This window comes from Bombus affinis, chromosome 5, assembly GCF_024516045.1.
Source record: "Bombus affinis isolate iyBomAffi1 chromosome 5, iyBomAffi1.2, whole genome shotgun sequence".
NCBI classification, from domain to species: domain Eukaryota; kingdom Metazoa; phylum Arthropoda; class Insecta; order Hymenoptera; family Apidae; genus Bombus; species Bombus affinis.
Window position 1 is genome coordinate 3,142,915 of NC_066348.1, and position 24,973 is coordinate 3,167,887.

General features: G+C 27.4%; 3 protein-coding genes and 2 long non-coding RNA genes across 14 annotated transcripts; 2 read left to right on the forward strand and 3 right to left on the reverse strand.

The window, feature by feature from the left end:
* Nucleotides 1–621: 621 nt before the first annotated feature.
* LOC126916515 (phosphatidylglycerophosphatase and protein-tyrosine phosphatase 1) lies at nucleotides 622–4,065 on the forward strand. Of its 2 annotated transcripts, none has more exons than XM_050722375.1 (5): nucleotides 622–832; nucleotides 3,064–3,206; nucleotides 3,302–3,382; nucleotides 3,541–3,774; nucleotides 3,868–4,065. In XM_050722375.1, exons 1-5 carry the CDS (start codon nucleotides 742–744, stop codon nucleotides 3,988–3,990), a joined length of 672 nt encoding a protein of 223 aa, XP_050578332.1. In that variant the 5' UTR covers nucleotides 622–741; the 3' UTR covers nucleotides 3,991–4,065. The 2 variants fall into 2 exon arrangements, with proteins under 2 accessions (XP_050578332.1, XP_050578333.1); XM_050722376.1 differs by having other exon boundaries at nucleotides 627–754.
* Nucleotides 3,603–10,787, reverse strand: LOC126916510 (alanine--tRNA ligase, mitochondrial). Of its 4 annotated transcripts, none has more exons than XM_050722366.1 (11): nucleotides 10,636–10,787; nucleotides 9,930–10,084; nucleotides 9,488–9,828; nucleotides 9,094–9,372; nucleotides 8,855–8,999; nucleotides 8,575–8,747; nucleotides 6,839–7,167; nucleotides 6,462–6,723; nucleotides 5,974–6,369; nucleotides 5,480–5,833; nucleotides 3,603–4,540 (listed from the first exon to the last, which is right to left on the reverse strand). In XM_050722366.1, exons 2-11 carry the CDS (start codon nucleotides 10,062–10,064, stop codon nucleotides 4,510–4,512), a joined length of 2,445 nt encoding a protein of 814 aa, XP_050578323.1. In that variant the 5' UTR covers nucleotides 10,065–10,084; nucleotides 10,636–10,787; the 3' UTR covers nucleotides 3,603–4,509. The 4 variants fall into 4 exon arrangements, with proteins under 4 accessions (XP_050578323.1, XP_050578321.1, XP_050578320.1 ...); XM_050722364.1 differs by having other exon boundaries at nucleotides 9,930–10,103; nucleotides 10,636–10,747; XM_050722363.1 differs by lacking the exon at nucleotides 10,636–10,787 and adding an exon at nucleotides 10,233–10,629 and having other exon boundaries at nucleotides 9,930–10,103.
* Nucleotides 10,788–11,436: 649 nt separating this feature from the next.
* Nucleotides 11,437–24,973, forward strand: LOC126916513 (RNA-binding protein 4.1-like). 6 transcript variants are annotated; one of them, XR_007710625.1, is made up of 9 exons: nucleotides 11,437–11,636; nucleotides 13,101–13,124; nucleotides 13,615–13,957; nucleotides 14,290–14,604; nucleotides 15,369–15,588; nucleotides 16,092–16,346; nucleotides 16,810–16,866; nucleotides 22,862–23,065; nucleotides 24,220–24,973. XR_007710625.1 is itself a non-coding variant. In XM_050722371.1 (8 exons), the coding sequence occupies exons 2-8, from the start codon at nucleotides 13,104–13,106 to the stop codon at nucleotides 19,915–19,917; spliced, it is 1,209 nt and encodes a 402-aa protein (XP_050578328.1). In that variant the 5' UTR covers nucleotides 11,437–11,636; nucleotides 13,101–13,103; the 3' UTR covers nucleotides 19,918–20,661. The 6 variants fall into 6 exon arrangements, 5 of the variants coding, with proteins under 5 accessions (XP_050578328.1, XP_050578329.1, XP_050578330.1 ...); XM_050722371.1 differs by lacking the exons at nucleotides 22,862–23,065; nucleotides 24,220–24,973 and adding an exon at nucleotides 19,878–20,661 and having other exon boundaries at nucleotides 14,332–14,604; XM_050722372.1 differs by lacking the exons at nucleotides 22,862–23,065; nucleotides 24,220–24,973 and adding an exon at nucleotides 19,878–20,661 and having other exon boundaries at nucleotides 11,439–11,636; nucleotides 13,615–13,897; nucleotides 14,332–14,604.
* Nucleotides 16,251–17,219, reverse strand: LOC126916516 (uncharacterized). The gene is made up of 2 exons (XR_007710626.1): nucleotides 16,917–17,219; nucleotides 16,251–16,723 (listed from the first exon to the last, which is right to left on the reverse strand). It is a non-coding gene; the product is annotated as an uncharacterized LOC126916516 (long non-coding RNA).
* Nucleotides 19,260–19,915, reverse strand: LOC126916519 (uncharacterized). Its single transcript, XR_007710629.1, has 2 exons — nucleotides 19,808–19,915; nucleotides 19,260–19,739 (listed from the first exon to the last, which is right to left on the reverse strand). It is a non-coding gene; the product is annotated as an uncharacterized LOC126916519 (long non-coding RNA).

The window sequence follows — 24,973 nt, forward strand, 5'->3', positions numbered from 1 at the left end:
CTAATAATAATAATATTTTATAACAGAATACAATGTTCTTTACATTGAAAATTGATAACATATATTACGATAAAGGAAACATTTCTAAAATATTGTTTTTGTAACCTTTCTGATCTAAATATAATCAATTCAATTAACTTATATATAGTAATATATGTGTATATATATAAACTTAAATGTAACTGTAGAGAAAATTTTCTCTTATAGTTACATATATGTAATATATTTAATTATAATATAATATATTTATTTGATATACAAGTGTACAGTATATTATATTATACAAATATATTGCAAAATAAAACAAATTTAAACATTCGTTTAATAAAATGCTAAATAATTAAACTCCTTTGAAATACTTACATATGTACATTGTATATACAGTATTATGTAAGTACAATATTAATTTTTAAGTGAATTACAGAATATAATCAGATTTGCTTATATTCAACCTTTTACATACTTGAACATTTTGAACTGCTTATATAATCACTATTTTAAATACATATTATCTGCAATATAGAGTATTATATGTACATAAAATGAATAGAATTCAGTATAAGGTTACCATAATTTTTTATATAAATATTTTTAATTTAATGCGTACACATTACTATATAATTAAATTGCGACATTATGTACTTACTAATTAATAAATATGTATATTTAAAATATTATGCAACATAACTATTGTTTCAGGAAATTTCTTAGGAAGAATTGTATAGGTTAAGAAGTTTCAAAATGATTAGTCCAGGTAACGTAACATCCAAATTTCGTGATATTTTCAACATACCAACAAAAGATATATTAAGATGGTTCCCTGGACATATGGGTAAAGGCTTAAAAAACATGCAAAAACAGTTAAAAAACGTAGATTGTATCATTGAAGTTCATGATGCAAGAGTTCCAGTTTCTGGACATTATGCAGATTACAGCAATACATTGACTGGATTAAAACCTCATATTTTTGTATTAAACAAAATGGATTTAACTGATATGAAATTTAAGAACTCTATAGTGGAAAATTTAAATCAAAAGGGATTATCTAACATATTATTTACTAATTTTAGAAATGTAAAATGTGAAGGTGTTAAAGAATTATTACCTTTAGCACAAAAATTAATTAAGGAATCAAATCGCCATAACAGAGCATACGAGTTTTCATTTCAAATAATGATCATTGGCGTTCCTAATGTAGGAAAATCATCACTTATTAATCGTTTAAGAAATAATGTTCTTCGTAAAAGTAATGCGGTGCAAGTTGGCGGTATTGCTGGCATTACACGATCTGTATCAACACGAGTGAAAGTATCAGAAAAACCAGATATCTATGTTCTAGATACACCAGGAATTTTAACTCCCAAAGTAGATAATATTCATACAGGCTTAAAATTAGCATTAGTTGGTTGTATGCAAGATCACTTAATAGGTCCAGAAATATTGGCAGACTTTTTGTTATTTTGGCTAAATAAACAGAAACGATTTGAATATGTTGAAAAATTAGAATTAACAGAACCACATGATAATATATCGTACATTCTTACATATATTGCAGCAAAATTTAAAAAGACTTTAAGAATAAAGAATTATGATGGTAAAATAATTATAAAGCCAGACTTAAGGTTTGCAGCAGAACATTTTCTTTCTTTATTCAGAAAAGGAGAATTAGGCTATTATTGTTTAGATGCAGATTTATTACTGTCAAAATGAAATTTAAATATAAAATATATAATTACAAACATATTGTATTTTTTTTTAGAAATTTAAAAATATTTCCAACTATATATATATATATATATATCAAAACAGTGTATCATAAGGTTTCTGTTTGTGTACAATAAATCTTAGTAATTTTGATATTTAAAAATAAATTTCCATAATTCTATATATATATAATAATGATCAGAATTGCTATTATTATCATATAATTATTCCTCTTTATTCAAATATGGAACATTATAAACCATAGCTAATGTATCTACATATGTATATACATTGCATGTATTTGATTAGTAGTTAAATATATATAGACAAAATTTAATCTTATTAATAATTATATTAATTAAAAAAATAAAAAGTGATAAAAGGCTATTAAAACAAAGTAATATTATTTTTGATAAATATCAAGAACTATAATAAATAAAATAATTCCATTATTTAAATGTTTCTTTAATAAATAAAAAACAATAACAATATTAAAGAATAATGGCAAATACTATATAATCTTGATTACTATTGGAGAAAATATAAAAAAGCTACATTATATACATTATGTAATATATAAACAGAATGTGCGCATTAATAATATTTTAATCAGTCTTCTATAAAATCAATGGGATTTTGAAAAAAAAAGTATAATTATGTACATGTAATTGTAGGATAATTATAACATAATGATAATCATAATTAAATATATATGTATATTACGAAAGTAAGTCATTTGATATCGAAAAATTTTAAGTATTTTTATTATTTCAATATTATGAGATTGAATGTTTTAGATTCAGTAGCAACATTTCGAAGTTATAAGTAGATATACGTATTTATTTATTTAATTATAAATTTATATCTTTACTAATTTTCAAAATTTTTATGAAATCACTTCAAAACAAATTATTTTTGATTATACAAAGTATAACGTACATTCGATTACTTTAATTTGTTTTAAACAAAAATTATTTAGTCTATTCATTTAAATAATTTAAGGTTTCTTCTAATGATTATTTGTACTACATGTTGTACTATATGTTGTTGTTTATTAAACGTGATTGCTTTAAAAGAAAATGTATGAATCTTACTACGTAACTAGCGTAAACCGTTATGTTAACATTCACTCCCTTCTCATACTGTAAATTCTGTTACTTTCACCTTGCGAACTATTTACAATATCACGACCAGTTATGAAGTCTTTGATAAGATTTAATAAGATTATTTAAGAAATATTTAAAATAAAATTGTAATGAATAAAAATAATACTATATACGTTTATTATATTTAACACGAAAGTTAATGTTTGATTTATATATATGTAGTGACTACCTTATTAACGAATTTAAATTATAGTGGCAATGTTTGCGAGGTTGACATTTTATCCAACGCTTCTCTATAATGTATTAATGGAAAAAATTTCGTCAAGAAATTGGTATGATAGAATTGATGACAATGTTATATTAGGTGCTCTACCATTTCGAAGTATGACCAAACAGGTATATTACATTATACATGCTATATAATTTGAATTTATAAAATTGCAATAAAAATATAATTTAATTGCGGAAAAATAAGATCTTTAAAATTTTAGTTAATAGACGAAGAAAATGTCCGAGGTGTTGTTTCAATGAATGAAGATTATGAATTACAGTTGTTTTCCAATACTGAAAAGGTATATATATACACATATATGTATACACACATATGTATATAAATATAAAGCTACATATATAGGAACTATTACTATATATATTTAAATAAAAATTTTTAAGTTAATATATGAAACAACACCGACAAGATCGAAACATTTGATTGCACAATATTTTTTAGGAATGGAAAAATAATAATGTGGAATTTTTACAACTATCTGTAACAGATATTTTTCAATCACCTTCACAAGAAAAATTACAACTTGGAGTAAATTTTATTAACAAATTTCGTGATGTTCCGACTGAATTAGATAATTCTACTAATGCTGATAAAACTTATCCTAAAACTGTTTATGTTCATTGTAAAGCAGGAAGAACACGTAGTGCAACATTAGTTGGATGCTACTTAATGATGGTAAGATAATTATAAACATATGGATTTTTTATAGAATTTCATATATCTTTCAAATTGAATTAAATTGAACGTTATAAAAATAATTCTTGTTAGAAAAATCAGTGGGTTCCAGAGGAAGCAGTAGCATATATGCAACAAAAAAGACCTCACATATTATTACATACCAAACAGTGGAATGCATTAAGACTTTTTTATAACAACCATGTAAAAAAATAATACATCATTTGGATAAATATACAGTTATTATTAAACTAATATATATATAAGTAAAATTTTATTTGTTACAAAATATTTATGTACAAGTTAAAAAATGTTTATTACTTACTAAATCCCTAATTCTCTGTAATTAATAAAGATACAGAAGTAATAGACTATATGAAACATAAAAATATAAAATTTTGCAGAATAATAATTATAATAAAATAAAATATAGGACAATTTATGAAAAATAAAGCACCTAAATATGCTTGTTGTATTATAAAACTTCACTGAATAAAAGTACAATATTATTGTATATAATGATATAAAAATTTTATCTATATATTTATATATAATATAATTTAATCTAATATACATATCAAGAAATGCAAACATTAATTTAATATATATTTCATTTACACATGGCAAATTAATTACTAGATATTTATGCATTTATAGAAAATTTAGAAATGCAAATGTTTGTACAATGTACATAATATAGAAAATTCTATAAAATATCCTTAAACCCCAAACATCTCAATCCATCCCTTTTTGTTTCCTTGAATACCTATAATTAATATATTGGAAATAGTATTAACAAAATTGGAATGGAGTACTTCAAAATACTATTATTAATTTAAATGTAAAAGAATTAAAACTACAGTAATCTCTAATGTAATATCAAAAATCAATTTTCCAAGATTTATATTGATGGTGATAATGACACATTGAAAACATTGATATTAATTGACATTTGAAAACTGATATCTCTCATACATATAATACACATTAGGGTTGTACCGACTAATCGGTTAAGCTGACTATCCGTCCATTTTTATAGTTGGCGACTAGTCGGTAAAAAAAGCCATTTATCGGCCTTAAATTTTTAGTATCATAAGACATAGAAGTAAAACTACAATGAGCTTTCTTTACTGTCATTAGCATAATGTTAATATTTTTTAATATGTAGTATACATACCTATGAGTACATATTTGCATGTAACCTAATTATTATATAAAAAATTAAAAATAATAATTAGTATTTATTGAAATAAACTAAATAAGTAGATACCAATTAAGTAGGAACATTGATCATTATTTCTTAATTTTATTACAATAGAAAACTGTTTAAAATGAAGAAACATGACGTAATAAAATAAATACAACAAACAATGTTAAAAAATTTTCTCTTTGGATTCTTAATATTAAACAATAATAAATTTGACGCGATTTATAGCGGTGTTTAAAAATAATCAGCAGAGATCACAATCGGGAGTTGACTAATTGGTTAATCGGCTAGTCGGCCAAAATCTTAATCGTTATACGATTACGTCTCTAATACACATAATTATTTCTTTATTATCATTAATTATTATCATTAATATATGATATCCTATATTAATATATCTTCAATGAATATTATTCAAGGTAATATTTGGAAATTAATATTATAAAAATTTAATTGATAGATTCTAATCACAGTTATATCGCTATGCATAATACTTACTTTTTTCTTTCTTGCATTTGTATGTGAAAAATTTTATTTAAATCTTCCAATTTCATTAAACACTCTTCTTTAATGAGATATGGTATTGGTATTTTATTGGCATTTTTTATTTCACTCTCAATCTCTTTACTAATTGTTTTAAATGTTTTATGTGTTACTTTTCCATTTTTCAATTTGTTTTCTAAATCCAAAATTTTATAATGAATATTTTCACCTGCCAATTTGGCAGACCTCGCAAGTGATCCTACAGTTGCTTCAAGAGTAAAATTTGATGCTCCTTTTGAGAAATAATTGAGAAAACAAAAATATTTTAATTCTCCTGTCTTCAATACATGTGTACCACAACATGCTTCTCTAAATGAAACATATACATGGTATCAGTTATCATCAAATAAAAAAATATTTAAAGAAAGAATTTTTTTCGAAAGTATTTAAAGAACTACTATGACTTTTAGAAAACATAGCTCTTCTTATTATTTTCTAAGAATACTTACTTTGATCTTAAATCATGAAAATTAATTTCTATGAGCCTAATATCTTTATAAAAGTAAATTTCTCCTGGTATTAATGTTACAGAACTTTCTGCTAATAATTCCAAAACATTTAATATTTTTGTAGTAACTGGGACATTAGCTATTATAACATTATTTATAAGTTCTTCAATTTCTTTCAATTGATTAAAAGAAAGATCTTCTCCAAAGGAATTAAATTGACATTTTAAGCTGTGTGGAATAATAGTAGAATTCCGTAAATAAACTGCTTGCATAATTTGTTGTATTGATGCATGTAATAAATGTGTTGCAGTATGATGTTGCATTACTCCTATACGAAATTCAGGTTCAATGGAAACCAAACAATCATCTTTAATTTTTAGTTCTTCAATCCATTTTCTATAGGAACAAATTTTTTCTTTACAGATTTTTGCTGATACAATATTAATAACTATAATATAATAATGGTAAAAATTAAAATAAAAACTTACCTCAAATCAGTTTGTACAAGTTTTCCATAATGTATAACATACCCATTAATTTTCTTCACATCATATACATTAAAATTCCAATTTTTTGAACAGATGGTAGCCTTGTCTGATATTTGGCCACCCTGTGTTGAATAACATAATGTTTTATCCAATATAAGTCCAATTTTATCTTTATCTGCATTGTAATTTATAATTGTGTTATTAACAGTTGAATGTATATTTTTGTTTGTATTTTCATTTGCTTTGTTTATTATTGTATTATCTGAAACAAAGGAATTATGTACTCTTTTACTATATTATTTGAATTTAGGTAATACGAAATCAGTACACACAAACGTACACACGGACAAGGAGAGAGATTAATGATCAATCTTTACCATTTATAATTAATGCCATAATTTTACTTTCAATTTTAGGAAACTCATAATTATTTCCATTAAGAACATATTTATATTTAAAGCTGTCATCAGTTTTAGGTATACAATTTTCTTCAAGTATTTCTAAAGATTTCTTTATGTTTGTTATACTACTCTTTTCAAGGCCGATTCTAGATCGATTTTTGAGACATTCTAATTTTTTCTGGAAAGCTACTTTATCAAAATATAGAGATTCAATCTTTGCTAGTTCAGTAATTGTTTCTACACTAAAACCATATGTGTCATATAACTTGAAAGCAACACTTCCTGATAATACATTACTTGCTTCTCTGCAAAATTAATAATAAATTAAACAACATGTACTTTTTTACCTATAATGGGTGATCTACATAAAATACATTTGCTAGTCTACATAAAGTAGAGTTTCAGATCTGTATTGATCTGTATTGAATAACAATTGGCAAATATAAAAGCTAAGTTTTCATAATTAAATAATACCTTATTATTGGGTTGTTGAATAAGTCAAATTTTTCTGAGATCATGTTTTTGCTGAGAGACAACAAAAATTCTACATGGATGAAATAATGACATTACCCAATAAATGGCAGGAGATTATTGAATAGGATGGTGTACATTTGGTTTAATTGTAGTATTGCAAGGTGTCAGAATATAGTTTATAATTCATATTAGAAGAGATTTAAAATTTATCCAACAATCCAATATGCATATAATTATCATATTCCTCACTAGTGCTGTTAATAAATTCATATATATGATAGAGGATCAATAAAAAATGATCCACTATCATTATTTTTGCTCTACAATCCTCTATAACCATCAACATAATCTGTTTGCGACATTACTTGTAATTCTACCTTTTGACATTCTTCTTAATCAGGACGAATTTAGCAATTCTCATATAAAATGTTACAAATTATTATCTTGGAAACTACTACATTTTTTTAATGTAAACAGATGACTCTATCAATATATTAAAATTAAAGTAGAACTTTAATTTATGTTTTCAGAATATATATTAAATATCAGAATATATATTAGGTTCTATTAGATAAGTATTATGTTGTCCATTTTGTTCTATTTCTATTATTATGATCATACATAGTTCAATAAAATAATATAAAACAAAAAATGTTTTACATCTATTATTTCCTTACAAAATAAAAGAAGCTTTTGAGACAACCTAATAGATTTTACTTTTGCAAATATTCAAAATATTGCTTGTTCAAAAATAAAGTCTAAATAAAGTCTTTTTGTTTTGCTGCATGTTCCAGACTTGATTTTTATTAAAACATTGCCACAAAAAAGATTTGAGATAAATATTGTTTTTAAGTAAACTTATAAAATATAAAAATGTGCCATCTCATTTAAATAAATGAGGGAGTATTTTACCCCTTAGGAAATCAGTAATAGTCTCATGTATTTTATAAAAAGAACGTAATGAACCATTTATTCTATGAAAGAATCTAATGAATCAAACTTACAAGTGAACCAAGTACTGTTTGTCTTATATTCAGGCTGCAAATTATAGATACAGATTGCTGCATGAATTCCTTGCTTCATGAACTGCTCTTTCCAAAAAATGATGGAGATAGTTCCAATCGTAACGTAAGCTAGAATTTCAAACTACAATACAAAATATACTAACTCTAATAATTTATAAAAGACAGTTTATATTTTGCGTAGACCACCCTATATACTTATACACAGACACATACAAGTTATTAAGTACATGTTGAAGGTACTTGTATCCATCTCCAAGTCCAGGAGTCAGTTGTTCAGTAATCGAACTCAATTGAGGATATGTTTTAACAAGTTTTGTCCACTGTTTATGACAAGTATGCTTTAATTTTTTATATAATTCTTCTTCAAATTCTATTATCTTTTGCACCTAAATATAATTATATTACATAATACATTACAAAATGCTATATGATAGACAAATAAATTATAAGATCTTACACTACCTTTCTTATTATATTTTTTACTTTATAGTACCTTTTTTAAATTTTCCTGCAATTCTGGATAAACATCACCTAAATTTTCTACTACAATATATGAGAGTTCAGAAAGTATTCCCTGTTTTTTAAATACTTTTTCACTAACATCAATTGATTTTCTTATTATTTTCCTAAGTTTATTACTGAAAAGATAAACCCATAGTTACATACAACTATTATATACATAATTATGCACATAATATATTAATTATAATTATTGTATTTAGAATAATTTACCTTTGTTCTGGTATAACTCCGTCTGCTAAAGCTACAGTAATCATTCTGCTATGATCTGCCAAAATTCTATATCCACTATCAAGTTCATTTTTGTCATTATAAAATTTACCTTTATATTCTGGTGCTTTTGTATATTTTTGAATAGTTTTAAAAAATGGTTGAAAAATATCTGTATCATAATTGGATTGTTTTCCTTGTAATACTGCAACTAGTCTTTCAAATCCCATGCCTGTATCAACATAATGTTTTGGTAGAGGTACTATTGTACCATTTGATAATCTAATGTAAAATCATAACAAATTGGTATTTAAAATAATATAGATATTATATTATACAAGAAACATGTACTTCAAGCTTGATAATAATAATTCTTCTATATTGTTTTATTGCATACCGTTCATATTGTATAAAGACTATGTTCCATAGTTCAGTGAGATCTGTGTAACCCTTGTTAATTTGCATACACCGATTTTTTAATTGCTTTGTATGATCTATATGTATTTCTGTACAAGGACCACATGGTCCTGAAATACCCATTTCCCAAAAATTCTCTTGTAATCCAAATGGAAGAACTTTATCTTGCCTAATGCCTATACTTAACCAAATATCTTTACATTCTAAATCAGGTTCCAATTCCATTCTTTCATCTCCACCAAAATATGTTACATATAAACAGTCTTCATTAATACCATAATGTTTCGTTAATAAATTCCAAGCATAACGACAAGCTTCTTCCTACAAACATGAATTTATATTGAAAACTAAAACTGATAAAATATCTTTTTAAAATAAATATTATATATTTATTTTATAATAAAATATTTTTAGAAACTTACTTTAAAGTAACTCCCAAAAGACCAGCTTCCTAACATTTCAAAAAATGTGTGATGATAGCTATCATTTCCAACTATATTCAGATCATTATGTTTTCCACTGATTCTTATACATTTTTGTGAATTTGTAACTTTCATTGCAGGCGGATTGTAATAATCTAAAAAAATTCCTTTAAACTAAAAAAAATTTAGAAGTTTTATAGATATTTGATACTATGAAACAATATAATTAATGAAAATTAATTATAAGAAGTAATAGTAATTTGTGATAGATTTATTTTTTATAATTCTAGTTTTGAAACATACTTGGTTCATGCCAGCATTAACAAATGCTATTGTATGATCATTATATGAAATAACAGGGCTTGATCGAATAAAAGTATGCCCCAAATCTTTTTTAAAATAATCCAAAAATTCATTTCTGATTAATTTTGCACTTTTTTGTATTGCAGATACAGTACCAGAACTATACATTCGTACTGATAAAATGTGATTCATATCTTTTTTATTTTAAGTATTATTAACAACCTTTGATTCAAATTAATTAATCTATTAACTTAAACAACTATAATTTAAAGATATTATAAATTAATAAGTGTATATAAATGATAGTATAAATTGCTTAAAGCATAGTATATTATATAAATTGTGAGTTAGATTCATGTAGGCTTTTACGCGATCATTATAACAGGTCTCAAAGCTCATATACCTGAACCTACGAAAAACCGTTCAGAAATTGAGTCGTGACTAGTCGTGAAAAGTTAACATGTAAGATAGGAAGGTTCTCATTCTGTGCATGCGTGACATACTATTAATGTCTCAGACAGAGACAGAGACACTCCACTCATCTCTGTCTGTCTTGCAAAAACGCGGACTTTATTGACTTCCCATGTTGATTTTTCATGATTAAATACGATTCAATTTTCGGATGGTTTTCCTTAGTAAGTATCGAGATCTGTTTACATGATCGTGGGTCCTTATAATAAATATTCCGATCACGGTCATATAAATAGATCTCGACCCGCTAGAGAAAACCGTCCGAAAATTAAGCCATGAAAAGTCAACATAGAAAACAATGAAGATCTCGTTCTTGCGAGACAGACAGAAATGAGTAGAATGTGAATATCTCTGTCTGAAATATTCATAGCACGTTACACATGCGCAGAACAAGAACTTTCTTGTCTTCCATGTTAATTTTTCACAATTCAATTTTCGGACGGTTATCCCTAAGTATTGATATACGAGTGTCGAAGCATGTTTATATGATCGTGATTTCGGTTATTGAAACAGTAATTTTTATCTGTATGATAAAAGCATATCCTTGAGTTAGAGTTATATTATATAACTTCTAAGTTATGTTATTGTCATTAATTATGTTATAAAAATTATCCAGTTATAATGTATATTTTCCCCATATAATAATTTGTTTCTTAAATCGCTTAAGTTTTTTAAGTAATTAAATGTTATGAATTTATATTTTTCACAAAAGAATATTTATTCATGAAAATATGTCTTACAAATAATCTAGTGACTTTGTCTTTAAATGAACTAAGGGTGGCAAGTACGTAGTATAGAACTCATTGCTTGCCGTCAAAAGTGTTCAAGGTGGAAATCGTTGACGCCATTTCGTATCTCGTTTCGCTGAAAGCGTCACGAAAGTTTTATCCCTTTTTACTTTAATTTAATTTCGCCAAAACGTCGCAGCCACATGTAAGTAGTAATGTGATATTGTAATAAGATATTTGACAATTAGAAATATTTTTGAGGAATTTGAAACTTAAGTGGGATGAAGAGATTTACATATCGTCAGTTACTAGGGCACGCCAAGGGCCGGTTGTTTTTAGATATCTTTTTTTCTCGGTTACAAGGTCGTATTTCAATTCTACATTTTAAAAATTCGGTCTATATAATATACTTGTTTTGTACTACTTCATTATAATAATTACAATCGATGGGACGAATGAAATTGTTTTCCTTTCTATTGATAATATCTGATAATTTTCATGGCCTTGAACAGTATATAAGCGTCTTCTACGTTTACCGGAAAAAATATCACAATTTTTCAAATTTCATTCAATTTTTTTTTCAGCTATTTAAAGTTTACAAAATTTTTATAAAGCAACTCCCTTTATTTTTATTTGTTAGAAAATATATAAAATTCTTTTATTTGCATTTTAAGACACCTGTTCTTACACAGTTATAAAATGTGTAGTAATGACCATGTAAGTTTGATACATTTTTTTTAATATTCTCGAAATGTAGTTTCTCCATTTTAGGAAATTTCAAGGAAATGTTAATGCTTACATGTAACCATTTCTTCCTAAGGTACTAATTTTTAAAGTATATACATATAAGAATTTAGATGTTTATTATTTGCTTTTTTCATGACATTAATTTTTTTATGTTATTCTGTGTATGGTTTGATTATTAAATCCAAACAAAATGCACATATACAATTTAGCAAAATTATATATCTAAAAAGGTAATAGTTTTGAAATCAAGTATAGTGACTTATATTTATTTATTTATTGTTCAATTTAGAAATAAAATATAATGTTGTATATTTATTACATCGTACTTAATGTACAATGTTGAATAATGAACCAATTAAAGATATTTATATGTATATAATAATTATATATATCACATTAAAAAACATTAAACACGGATTAAGTACATTATACTGTTATTTAAAATAATTCGGTTTTGGAAACTTATTTTTTTTTTAGATATTATTGCAAAATACAAATAATATTGGAATCAAAATATAATTATTAAATGTTGCTGTATATATTAAAAAATTATATTACAAAGCTTTTGTAACTATATTTTGCTTAAGCATATCACATAGAATGTAAATTTTTATTTGAAATATAACTTATTATGATATTATTATTACTATAAAAAATTGGCCACCTTGTGAAGATAACATAAATTTTAAATATACTTGATTTAAAATACTAGTGTACAGTGCGCATAAAAATGCATATAACTATAATAATGCAATTATAGATGTAAATGATTGCAAAATATTATTTCACAAATCATATTTCAAATCATTATTGTAATTAATAGATTAAACTATTATAATAAAATATAAAAATGTAATTATTTAAAAATGAAATAATAATACACATAAGACTGTAATTAATCATATTATTTTTTTATTTTCAGAAAATGGTTTCATCTAATCAACCGGTAAGAACAATGCTAATAGTAAATAGTTTTCCATTTTGTATTATTTGATGACCTCAACGTTTATTTTTCATGTACATTACTTTTTTCAAATAAATGATTAATATATAAGTTGAATGGCATAATTTGTTTATAGGTACATAAGGTATTGTGTTTTTGTAATTTTTTTATATATTCAAATCTTTTATAACTTAATCATTTACAAATTTTAGTTAGATTAAATATCAGTTCAGTGATTATTATATATAAGCTCAATGATATATTATTATTATTATTATTATTATATGATTTTTGTAATAATAGCAAAAATTTTGAGCAAGATAAAATCTCAAACAGACACCATACTTTCTGCAAACAGGGGTATGGTCGATTTTAGAGGTACAAAATGAATCTAACATTTTCTTTATTAATTGGTATTTATAAATGCATGTATTATAATTACATTAAGAGATTCATGAATAAGTGTTATTAACTGTATGTTTCAATTTTACAGAGAAAGACAAAAATATTTGTGGGTCGGTTACCAGAAAATTGTCGCAACGATGAGTTGCGACAATTATTTTTACGTTTTGGTGAGGTAACGGAATGCGATGTCATGAATCGATATGGGTTTGTCCACATGGCACGTGAGGAAGATGCAGCTGCTGCAATCAAAGCTCTTCACAATTCAAACTTCAAAGGGGCAACAATCAATGTGGAACAGTCTACAGGCAAATCACGTGGTGGAGGAGGAGGACGCAGGGATGGAGACAGAAGAGGTGGACCAGTGAGAGGTGGTAGGGGGGGACGAGACGGTGGTAGAGACGCTCGTCCTGGACCATACAATGATAGAAGAGGTTGGTAAATTTATTTTTATGATATTCTGTTTTGATATAACTATTTTCTCATTGCCTATTATGCTTCTGTGTAATATTTAATAATTAATATAACAAACTTTTATCATTTAAATATATACATAATTCATATCTTTTTAAAATTTATGAGAAAAATTAGAATACATTATTTTACATCAAAGCTAATATACTTTTTAAAATTATAAATATATAATGGGACATAAATTTATGAAATGTAACATAAAGCATTTTGCAATGAGAAAATAATCAATTAAAGTAAATATATTTTTCATACAGACTAAAATACAAATTGGATATCTCGGCATGCTTTACAGTTCTTCCGATCCAACTCGTTGGTTACGATGGATCTGCTGCAGGTGGCGTCGCAACGGGGTACACCGATTACAATCGTGGCGCTGGAGACTTTAGTGGACGTGGAGCTGATTTTGGGACTGGATACACTGATCGTGGAGCGTATGGTCAAAATGTGGGGAGCGCGGCAATGGGTTACACTTCTACGGCACCTGGAATGGGAGGAGGATACGGACCAGCAACTGGAGCTGTTGGAGGATATGGACCAACTGGAACAGCTGATTACGGTCGAACTGACTACAGTCGTGCTGCAGATTTTGGAGCTAGAACAGATTACGGTAATGGCAGTGGTATGTGCTTTATTTAGCCAGGATATTGTAATATTCATAATTAACCCTTTATATTATTCTTCTTAAATTAAACATTATTTTCATTTACAATATTATATTTCATTTTATTTTCTGTATTTATCTTTGAAATTTGAAATACATATTTTTGATGTTCAGATTGTACTTTTACATATTAAAATTGCTTTCATTATAGATCAATTGTAGAATTGTTATTTACAAAGAAAGATAAAATAGCTCCTTTTTTATCTGACATACATATACTTTGTATTATTAATTATTATTATTTTCATTTTTTTTAATAAGACCATATAATATATCCATTTTCAAAGGTGTTTTTAAATATAAATGTATAAATTTATTTTTTTTTTTAATAGCACCTAAATTAAACATATCTTTGTTGCAACATATCTTTTCATAAATTCATAATATTTTTTATTTCCTTGTTTTTAGACAATTAAATGTATGAGATAAAATAACATATATATATATTTATATGTATATATATGTCATTCTATAAATACTGTTTTTACCATTTTATTTATGAAAAGGGTTATCATGAATGTTACACTGTTAGATTTTTGCTCTAGATACCAAAGTTGAATGCATGAAATAAGATTACATATATTCATTTGAAGTGTTATTATCAATTCAGAGCTATTTGTGAATACTAAATATCTAACAAATAGGATAGATTTAGCCAGGCTGCAATAAAAATAACTATTATTCTGATATAGAGTGTATACATTTTGCAGTAGTTGGAGGTGGGATGACTGGGGACTTTAATCGTGGTGCCCCAGGTCCAATGGATTATGGACGTACAGATAATTTTGGTGCAAATCGTACTGTTGATTATACAGCTAGAAATGATTATGATCGAGCTGCAACTGGGCCTATGAGAAACGGTGGTGGTGCAGTTGCCACTACTGGGTATGGGACGGGTTACACAGATGTAGGATATGATGAAAGTCACTGGTAATATATTTCATTCATTTTACAACACTAGATTTAATTTTATTATTTAATATGAATTAGTATATTAATACATTGGTAATTTTTATTAATATAATTCAATAACTATATAATAGTAACATTTAAAGTAGTAAATTAGATATTAATGATTTGGATTAACAATTATTAATAAAATTGACACATTTTTTTAAATTTTTTATACACAATACATATTGGTTCTAAATATGTAAGGACAAAAAATTTAACCTTGAAGAAGTACAGATTAATGTTAACAATTTAAAATAAGTATGCACTGTAAAAGAATAAGTCTCTTGCAGCATTTTGAAGTATTTTAGCATAACAATTATGTGAATTGAAACTTTATTTTTATTCTAACCTGTAATGCTTATACTAATTTAAAATTTGCAAGTGCATTACAAGATCAATTAATTATGCTTGAGCAACATTTTGGTGCATTATAAGGATAGAGTGAAAATAAGTTAACATATTCCAATTGTGTATGACAGGGGTTATCCGGGCGGGCCTGGGGATATGATGGGTGGGCCCGGGGGGGTAAGTCAGGGAGCTTCGATGGCCTACGACAGGAGGGATGGTCCCCCTGTTAATGATATACCTCCATTTAACAGGCCAATGAGTACTGGACCCAGCTACAGCACTGGGGCACCTAGTTATAGTACTGGTCCTGGACCACAAGCAGACATGTTTAGTAGAAGACCTGGCAGTGCTGTCCCTAGTGGTGGATATCCACCTGTTGGTGGAGGGTAAGTAGCAAAGTTACATTCATTTTACTACTTAAAATATCAGTACATAAATATTAATTAATAATTATTCTCCATTACTTTTATTTCTTTTATATTTGTTGCAAATAGTTCTTTTTAAATCTTTGTTGTGTGTTTGTAAAACATTATCATGTATGAAAATAAAATTATTTTTGACAAATCACCAACTTGAAATAATCGTGGTTCACTTAAGGTACATAAATATTCTTCTTTTTTCAAAATTCCACTTATTTTCAATAAATCTTCTGCTGTTTCATTCCTACTGTAATCTAAATTAGTTCATTCAATTTTATATTTATTATTTCTTATATATCATTTTTTGGTAAGGTATTTACATATTTCAAAATGTCTTTTCCATACTGAAATATTTAGAAATATTCAATCTGACTGATCTCAACTATTATTATTATTATTGTTATTATAATAATCTTAATTTTTGTTTTAGCTATACCGAAGGGTACGACAGACCAGATGCATATGGTCCTCCACGTGGTGGCGGACGGTAAGTCTTATTGTTGTTATTATTATTATTTAATATGTTACACTACTTACACCAATGCGTTTTCTAAAGTGATACTGATCACACAGCGTTAAAGAGCGATATTAACTTCTGCGAGTGATCGTTCATTGTTCAAGCGACCACGCTCTTTTTGCGCAATGTCATTTCGATTGATTGAACACTGATCTCAGTGTGCTTACGTTTTTATGCGGATCGAAATAGGTTAAACATTTTCTGTAAAAGTATAAGGTGTGACACTTAGCGCGAGAATATAAATATTTCTTGATCATAGAAAGCGTATATTTGTGCATATAATGGCACAAGATTGATTTCTATTGTCGATGAAATACATTATACGAAATAAGTCATTCTGCGACTTTTCTAGTGTCGAGTGTAAAAGAGAACAGAGGTAGTTATTTAAGTAATATATCTATTAACTATTATCTATAAATTTATTGATTTTTTAATATAATAGTATAATGATAGCGAATATATTCTATTTTTAAATACTCACACGCGCACACATTTTCTAAGATAATAATATCATTATAAAATTACTTATGCGAAGTAAATAGCTCTGTTACTTTGCTCGTATACGTATAAGAAGTTTTAAACTTGAGGTTCAATTTAAAACAGTTATTAAGTATTAACCCCTTCCCGTACTTTAGCGAGTCAGACTTGCGATGAAGTCCCAGAATATCGCGAATATTCATGTTTGGGCCAAAATCTTCATCGCAAGTCTGACTCGCTAAAGTACGGGGAGGAGTTAATTATTCAAACACTCATATATACAAAGTTATAAGTTCAACAAAAATTAAATTAAGATGAAATATGAGGCATATACTTGATATTTTATAAGTTTGATTCATAAAGGATTTATGAAATTCTAAAAAAAAATTTGTTAATGCAGTGCACATGTTAACTCTTGCATATGTTTGTACTAATCAAAACATTGTTACTTCGAAAACGTTCAATCCAAATTGATCTGAATCATACATAGTTCGAATATCGAAATAATTTAATTAGGCAAGATTGCAAGAAAATTCGATGTCTCTTATTGATTTAAACAATTGGTTTATTTGCATTCATACTATAGGAATGAAAATAATAATTCGAATCAAGTGCCTGGAAAATAATTATTCTCTCGTTACATATTCATCACGAAATAATGATTGTCAATATTGATTTGAATTTTCAAATAACTCGGAATCAATCAAGTATCTAACAAAAATATCTAATCAAATATAAGGATTTCAGTTTCTATTATTGAAAAGATTATTAGGTAACGAAATTTTGTTAAGAACAATGTAATGTATCAGTTAAGAGATCACAAAAGGACTCATTTTACAATTATTTATCCAGTTAATATTACAGACTATTTTATGTTTCCATGTCAATAGCTATGAAGCTATTCTTAAAAGGAATGAGTTAAAATACAGAGAAATATTTAATTACATTCGAAAGAAAAACGGTATTAAGTTCGTATTTTATACTTGTCTAGAGAAAATCATTTTAACTTAATGCTACCTCTCTTCTTTTATGTACTCTGCGGTAAAAGTTACGCGAAATCAGTGTGTACGTGATTCGAGATATTTGCGATTAATCGAACAACAGTTCGGTAGAATGCTGATAAATGAACCGTAATAATAATACGTTACGACACACTGCGCCGTTAAACATGTATTCTGAATTCTGAAGATGCATGCCATCGGTCTTACCGTGCCTCGAAACCTCATCGGTTTTCATTTTTTTGAAAGAACACCGTACTACGAAAAATGCGTGAGAAGAAGACAGCCCAGCCCGGTTTGGTTGTTGCACGAAAATTGCGTTGCGTTCTTTTGCTATTGCGTCTTTTGCCAAGATTATTGCAAATGATCGAGCAGCTAGAGGAACATTTTCAATGATCATTCAGAATATTTATTTTGGAATGCTCGAGCACATACTTCGGAAATATTCGTGAACGTTTGAACTGTCGTCGATACGCTTTTGCGACAATAGCGAGAAACGCCTGGCTGTGACGATAAAGCAGCTTTAAACATGTGACAACTTATCAGACCTGAGTCTGATCAGTATTTCGCTTATATATATGCAGTCTTACGGTACCACACACATTAACGCTTATCTTGTATTTATATTTCAATTTTCAAATGATAGCTTCTATATACGTATATAATCTTCATTGCATCACTATAATATTACTATAAAGAATACAAACGTTATTCAATTTAGTTTCTTTTCTAGGCGCTATACTTCTACAAACTTCAAATTGTTCAGAAATTAAGTTATACTTAGCATACATTAACATAATTAAAATTAGAACAATAAATTCTTAACAAAATGACAAATATTTTAACATTTCTTTGTAGATATGTTTGGCAAATAATTAATATACAATATTAATGTACAAAGTGTTTAATTGTTTCAAGTACCTTTGAATTTGGGAAAATACATTGATAATATCAAGACCATTATTCTATTTCAATCTATTTTCATTGTGTGATAAAACATTGTATACATTTTTTCTTTTTTTTAGCCTTTTCTTTTTTAATAACTATGGGCTGCATATGTTAATCAAATGTCTTCAGTTTTGAATTATAGCTTGAATTTTATCCTTGTTTATATTTGCTGATGAATGAAGTAACAAATACAGAATACCTGACTACATATATTTGTCACATAGAAAATATTAGCTATCGTATAAAGAACAAAAGTACAAAATTAATAGAAATGATTGATAAATATTTTATCCAGGTCTGAAAGTTGTATGTTATCCGGCAAATGTGTGTTACATGCGTTGCGAGGAGATTCGATCGATAAAATCTATACGTAGTATGATATTTGGTATTGAAAGGCGGCAGTGTGAAGGCAGCACTGACCTTTCTGTAAGAAAGAGAAGGAATTTTTGGTAAAATGTATTCGCGCATATCAGTGTTACATCTTATACTTTCCAGCTTGTTGCGCCGCAAGGCGATGAAGAAATTAATACTGCGATTTTTCATTTTTTGACCTTTTAGCTTCCCAGGTCCGGCAGACGCGATGCCACCGAGGTACTAAAAGCGTACTAAAGCAAATACTAAGCGCATGCGAAAAGGCTCCCTTAAAAAAATGCCTCTTTAGTGGTGGTCATTCGCTTACGGAATCGAATACCTAGGAACTGCCCTGCGTCTGACATACAGAGTCCATACCATTACATACAATAATATGTATAATGATATAGACACGATATAATGATATAGATACGATCTAACGTTTAACACACTAACTTAAGGTACGGTAAGAATAAGAAGTACATCAATGAGCAACATAATGAATGGCTAAGGAGATAAGCAACTATGATCACCTGAAGAGAAAAAAAGAAGATTGAATTTCTGATTGAAGTAAACATTATAACGTAAAATCAAGGAATTTTATATATCGTTCATTTTTTCCAGCAGATAGTGGATATATTCCTTTTGTGCGATTTGTGTTTCGTAGTTTTTTTCTGATATTTTCCATGTTTTCTCTCGTAGTATATACAATCCAATTTCTTGAAATGGATTGAAGCATCTTTTATCTATCTTAAGTCACATAATTATTACATATTAGTAGGATAGATAATTTCGTTATAAGTTTGTAATATTTAGCATCAACAAAATGGTGACTTAGGCTATTAAACAGGAAATGCTGTATAATCTTTTTTTACACGTAAGAACTTGGATAATGTTTTAAATGTTCATTAATAAAGCAAAGAAACGTGTTTGCAGAAGTTATCAATGTACCTCACAGAATGAAAAATAAAATTCAAACGTATGTCTTTAAGCCTCTTAGCTTAAATATTTTCAAGTACATACTCCTCGTAACAATTTCTTTATATACACCTTGTTATTCACATAGTCTGTGTTTGAATCTTACGCAAAGTAATTGAAGATTTTATTTTTTACCTTCGACTATTCACTACACTTTTATTTATACTTTTCAAGTAAACTTCTCTTCACTAAAGCTTTTTCTGCTCTTCGTTGAAACATGCGACGCTGACAAGTGGATGTTAAAAGGAAGTCATCGAAGAAATTTATACGCAAGATCAAGTGAAATATGATTTACTTGTTTCTCGTCCTTCGGCGAAGCAACTAGGTATTAGCGCGCGTTCATACGTGGTACACATAATATTATTAGAATGACGTTTTGCATTGCAAAATCGTCCTTTCTTTCTTTTTGTCTTCCTTTCTTTCTTTCTTTAAAGCGTCCAAAGTATAGTTCAGTGTAATTAAATATTATCAAATAAATATATCACAGATTTTTAGCGTGCAAACCAAAATACAGATATATTTTAAATTGAGATCAGGTGTTTATAGTATTCTTATTGTTGTATTAAATATATGTAAAAAAATTTCTGTACAACGTAGAATTGCTGAAATTTAATTAGTTTTTTATTATATATATTGTATTTCTATATATTTCCAAAATTACAATTAATATATATGTATTATAACGCGTATTTTATTATCTATATATTTTATTAATAACAAAATTTAGAAACATCTGTTTATGGAAACATAATAGCCACAAAATGATTTTGCAGAATTTTTATTAAATTTGATCGCTTCTTGGTATAGTTTAAATAAATAAAGTAATATGAAAAACCTGAATGAAAAAATATATTCTGATTCATCGAAGATATTATAAACTTCTTGATCTCAATGCTTAATCTAATGCTTTTAGAAATAATAAAAGCATTTCAAGTTACATTTTACTTGAACATAATATTTTAAGAAATATGAAAATGTAAAAGAAATGTACGTTACATGTATTTATTAAACTTTTAAAAATACAAAAATGCAGAACGTCATTTAGCATTTGATGGAATCTACATGACTTGTACTTAGACAGCGTAATCTTGAATTATGCGACGAATCGCGCGTAAACACAGCGCACTCTAATCCTGGTGGCATATCAACGTCAGATTATTGAAGAGACGATATCAAGTCGCTTACCTATGCGTGTGGCCTGTAGATGCGACTCTGGTGAATAATGCAAGCTTCGATATGCGGATAACGTGCTACAAATTGCGTTTGCGCTCAAAGCTGGCGGTGCTTTGAATTTAAACAGAAGGTATGTTCAACGCGTGCGCCATTTACTCTTTGCTCGTTAAAGCAAAAAAAATAGTTATAATGAAAAAAACTGAAAACAGAATGCGCTTATTGCGCGCATTATCTATTGTCGGTTATTGCGACGCTGAAAATTTATGATAAAAGACTACGAACAAAAATGTTCCTGCAATCGTCGATTATGATAATACCGTTGCGAAGATGCTGCGATGGCGAATGCTTTTAGTATTTAATTCTAATTCCATCTCTTAGGAAATCATCGAGAAAGATTATCTTTTTTATTTATACGAGTCATATGTTCGTAGGTGGCACGAGTCAAATTTATTTTATTCCGAACGTAACCCGTGTACACTATACGTATTCTCGATAGATATCGATAAATTCTTTATCTATTTCTAATGCTTCTTACCCTTTTGCGTGATTTACTTGAGTTATTTTTCAAGACGTTCTTAGATAAATTATAAACGAATATTTAAAATATGCATATAGGGAATAATCGTTATGTTACCCTTAAGTAAAGTATTCTTTGTTAATTTATATATTTCTAACATAACGTGTTATTTATTTTGATTATACTCTATTTGAATTGACTCGATAATTTGTCACTGGTGTAAATTCTTGGTTAATTATTAATTTTATGAATAAAAATAAGTGAGATTTTCAAAAGTAAATTAACATGCTGACACAGTATTAGATCTCAATAAATACTTTACGAGACTATTTGATATCTACAACGGATGTAATGGGATGGAATTAGAACTAAATTAATACGAATACAGCTTTTACATAAACAAATCATATATCAAAGAATACAAAATTTTACCTAATTTAAGATTTTATAACAAAATGTATGCTCATATCTACGCAGGCTTGGAAAATGTACTATGCATCAAATAATATAATCTTTTTGATAGATTACAAGCGGGATGACGAGACCCTGGACAATGCGATGAACTCAGATTGGAGGTATGAATCCTAATAATATGAAGAAGCCCTTCCTCTACTCAGATCGATGGGTCTTTTCTCTCAAGAGAGATACTTGCAGCAATGTTAAACCAACGAAGACACAACAAAGGAAGAAAGAAAGAATTTCTATTTTGACAACATATGCTGAACATGTAAGATGTAATGACTAAACGTACTACTTTTAAAATCTATTATTTTTATACTAAAGTACTATATCATTTTATTCGACCACATAATTTCATTTCATTAATATTTGATATATAAATGAACAATTAACTTTTATATATCCAAACATTAATTTTTTATGTACGGACAGTTCTGTATCTACATGATTTTCATTCAACACGATTGGAAAAAATCCAATTCACTTCCACAATTGATTGGCATGCTACAAAGAGTGTCTTCTTAAAAATGTCAGTTGAAAATTCATTCTTTGTATTAGAAACGTTTTTCGAACCTTTTTCTTGCATTTTCCCTCTGATCTTGTTTTATGTTTTTCTTGGAATTTAATTACCAGTGGTTGGCTCTTCTTTTTTTCCTTTTATTCTCTATTTTATGGAAAGGTTCCAAGGTCGCTTAAATGCATTCGATTACGAAAAATTCTCCACAATTCACGTTTGTCAGTCATGTTCATTTCGTGTTTAAAGTTACTGTTTAGTCGAGCAAAAGTGAAGTCCCTAACGTGTATAAAGAAACAGATAAATAGTAAAAAGGTGATGCACCAGTTCCCTATATTCTATGGTCTTAAATAGTATTTTTGATTATTGTCTAAATTCCAACTGATTTTTCAAAAAGTAGTATAGTAGTTATTTAAAATGTAGGTGACATAACCTTGTTCGTTGTGACTTGATTGATTGATCCTTTTTAGGTTACCAGCATCTTTTTGTAAAGTTCATGAACAAATGATTTGATTGGGGGCATGTATCTAAACCCTATACTAGAAATTTTGTGGAAACAGTGTATCAGAATATTTATTTACGCTAAAAATATGCATAGAAATTGTAAATTCTTCTGAGGACATCGTTAGGACCGGATACATAAAAATGATGTTTCTAAGGTGTTCGTGAGTCGCGAAAGTACGATACCTTCTGACTTATGAAAGACTGGTGTCTAAGAATTAAATAAAGATCTCTAAATCTAGGATTTAATAGTGGTTGTGTTGATAGTATAATCGAGAATGTGTTGTATATTATATGATAAGTGAGGCGTGGTACCTTCTGATAGAACAGTAATAAAATTTTATTGTTGAATTTTTGACAGTGTATCAGTGGATATACTTACGTACATTCTCCTTTCTTTCCACCAGTTCCATTTGCAATCTAGGAGGATTGGATTCTTGGATTTGTAGTGGATACCTTTGGAAATTTCCAATAATGGAATAATCAGCAAACTAGTATATGATCTTCCAGATGAGCCCACAGGTAGTATAGTACCATTCAAAATATCAATTATTTCATCAAGGTTCTTTAAAGTATGAGTATGACACACCTCAAACGCTTTTCTTTCTTATCTCTCATTTACTTAAAAGGGAACATACTTTGTGACTTTCAAAAAACAAATATTTTTATTAGCTTATTTAGACGTACATAGAAATTAATAGAATATGACAGATATTTTATTTTATTATTGAAAACAAATTGAAATTGTCAATAATTTTTCACGAAATTTGATACATACATATAACTGATGGATTTTTGGCATGTCAAGTCACATTTTTTATTAAAAATTTCAAATTTTTATTAACTAATGAAGGAAACAATTTTTACGTAAAATGTCACGGTTTCGTGAAAGATAGCATAATTTTGTCAATTTGTAAAAATTTAAAAATCGGCCTTACTAATACAATAGCGTATGCGATAGAATCTAATAAAATTCTTTCTTTTTTTCAAATTGTACGATTGTGAAGATGAATTATGCTAACAGCGTAGCAGTGCAACTTTGTTCGCACTGTAATATATACCAAAATTAATGCGTCATTCATATTCGTTAATATATAAATTCGGTATTTTTTAAGTAATATGTACGGTATCCTCTCTGTAATAAAAAAAATAATCAAATCA

Excerpts from the sequence above, each read along its gene's own strand:
- LOC126916515 (XM_050722375.1), top strand. The coding sequence starts at position 742 with ATGATTAGTCCAGGTAACGTAACATCCAAATTTCGTGATATTTTCAAC. Across the intron at positions 833-3,063 it reads ATGGTTCCCTGGACATATGG|TGGCAATGTTTGCGAGGTTG; the intron begins GTAAAGGCTTAA and ends TTTAAATTATAG. Across the intron at positions 3,207-3,301 it reads TTCGAAGTATGACCAAACAG|TTAATAGACGAAGAAAATGT; the intron begins GTATATTACATT and ends TTAAAATTTTAG.
- LOC126916510 (XM_050722363.1), bottom strand. The coding sequence starts at position 10,424 with ATGAATCACATTTTATCAGTACGAATGTATAGTTCTGGTACTGTATCT. Across the intron at positions 6,370-6,461 it reads CTTGTACAAACTGATTTGAG|AAAATGGATTGAAGAACTAA; the intron begins GTAAGTTTTTAT and ends TTGTTCCTATAG. Across the intron at positions 4,541-5,479 it reads CAAATGCAAGAAAGAAAAAA|GTATTCAAGGAAACAAAAAG; the intron begins GTAAGTATTATG and ends TATTAATTATAG.
- LOC126916513 (XM_050722369.1), top strand. The coding sequence starts at position 13,104 with ATGGTTTCATCTAATCAACCG. Across the intron at positions 15,589-16,091 it reads GGATATGATGAAAGTCACTG|GGGTTATCCGGGCGGGCCTG; the intron begins GTAATATATTTC and ends TGTGTATGACAG. Across the intron at positions 16,347-16,809 it reads TATCCACCTGTTGGTGGAGG|CTATACCGAAGGGTACGACA; the intron begins GTAAGTAGCAAA and ends TTTTTGTTTTAG.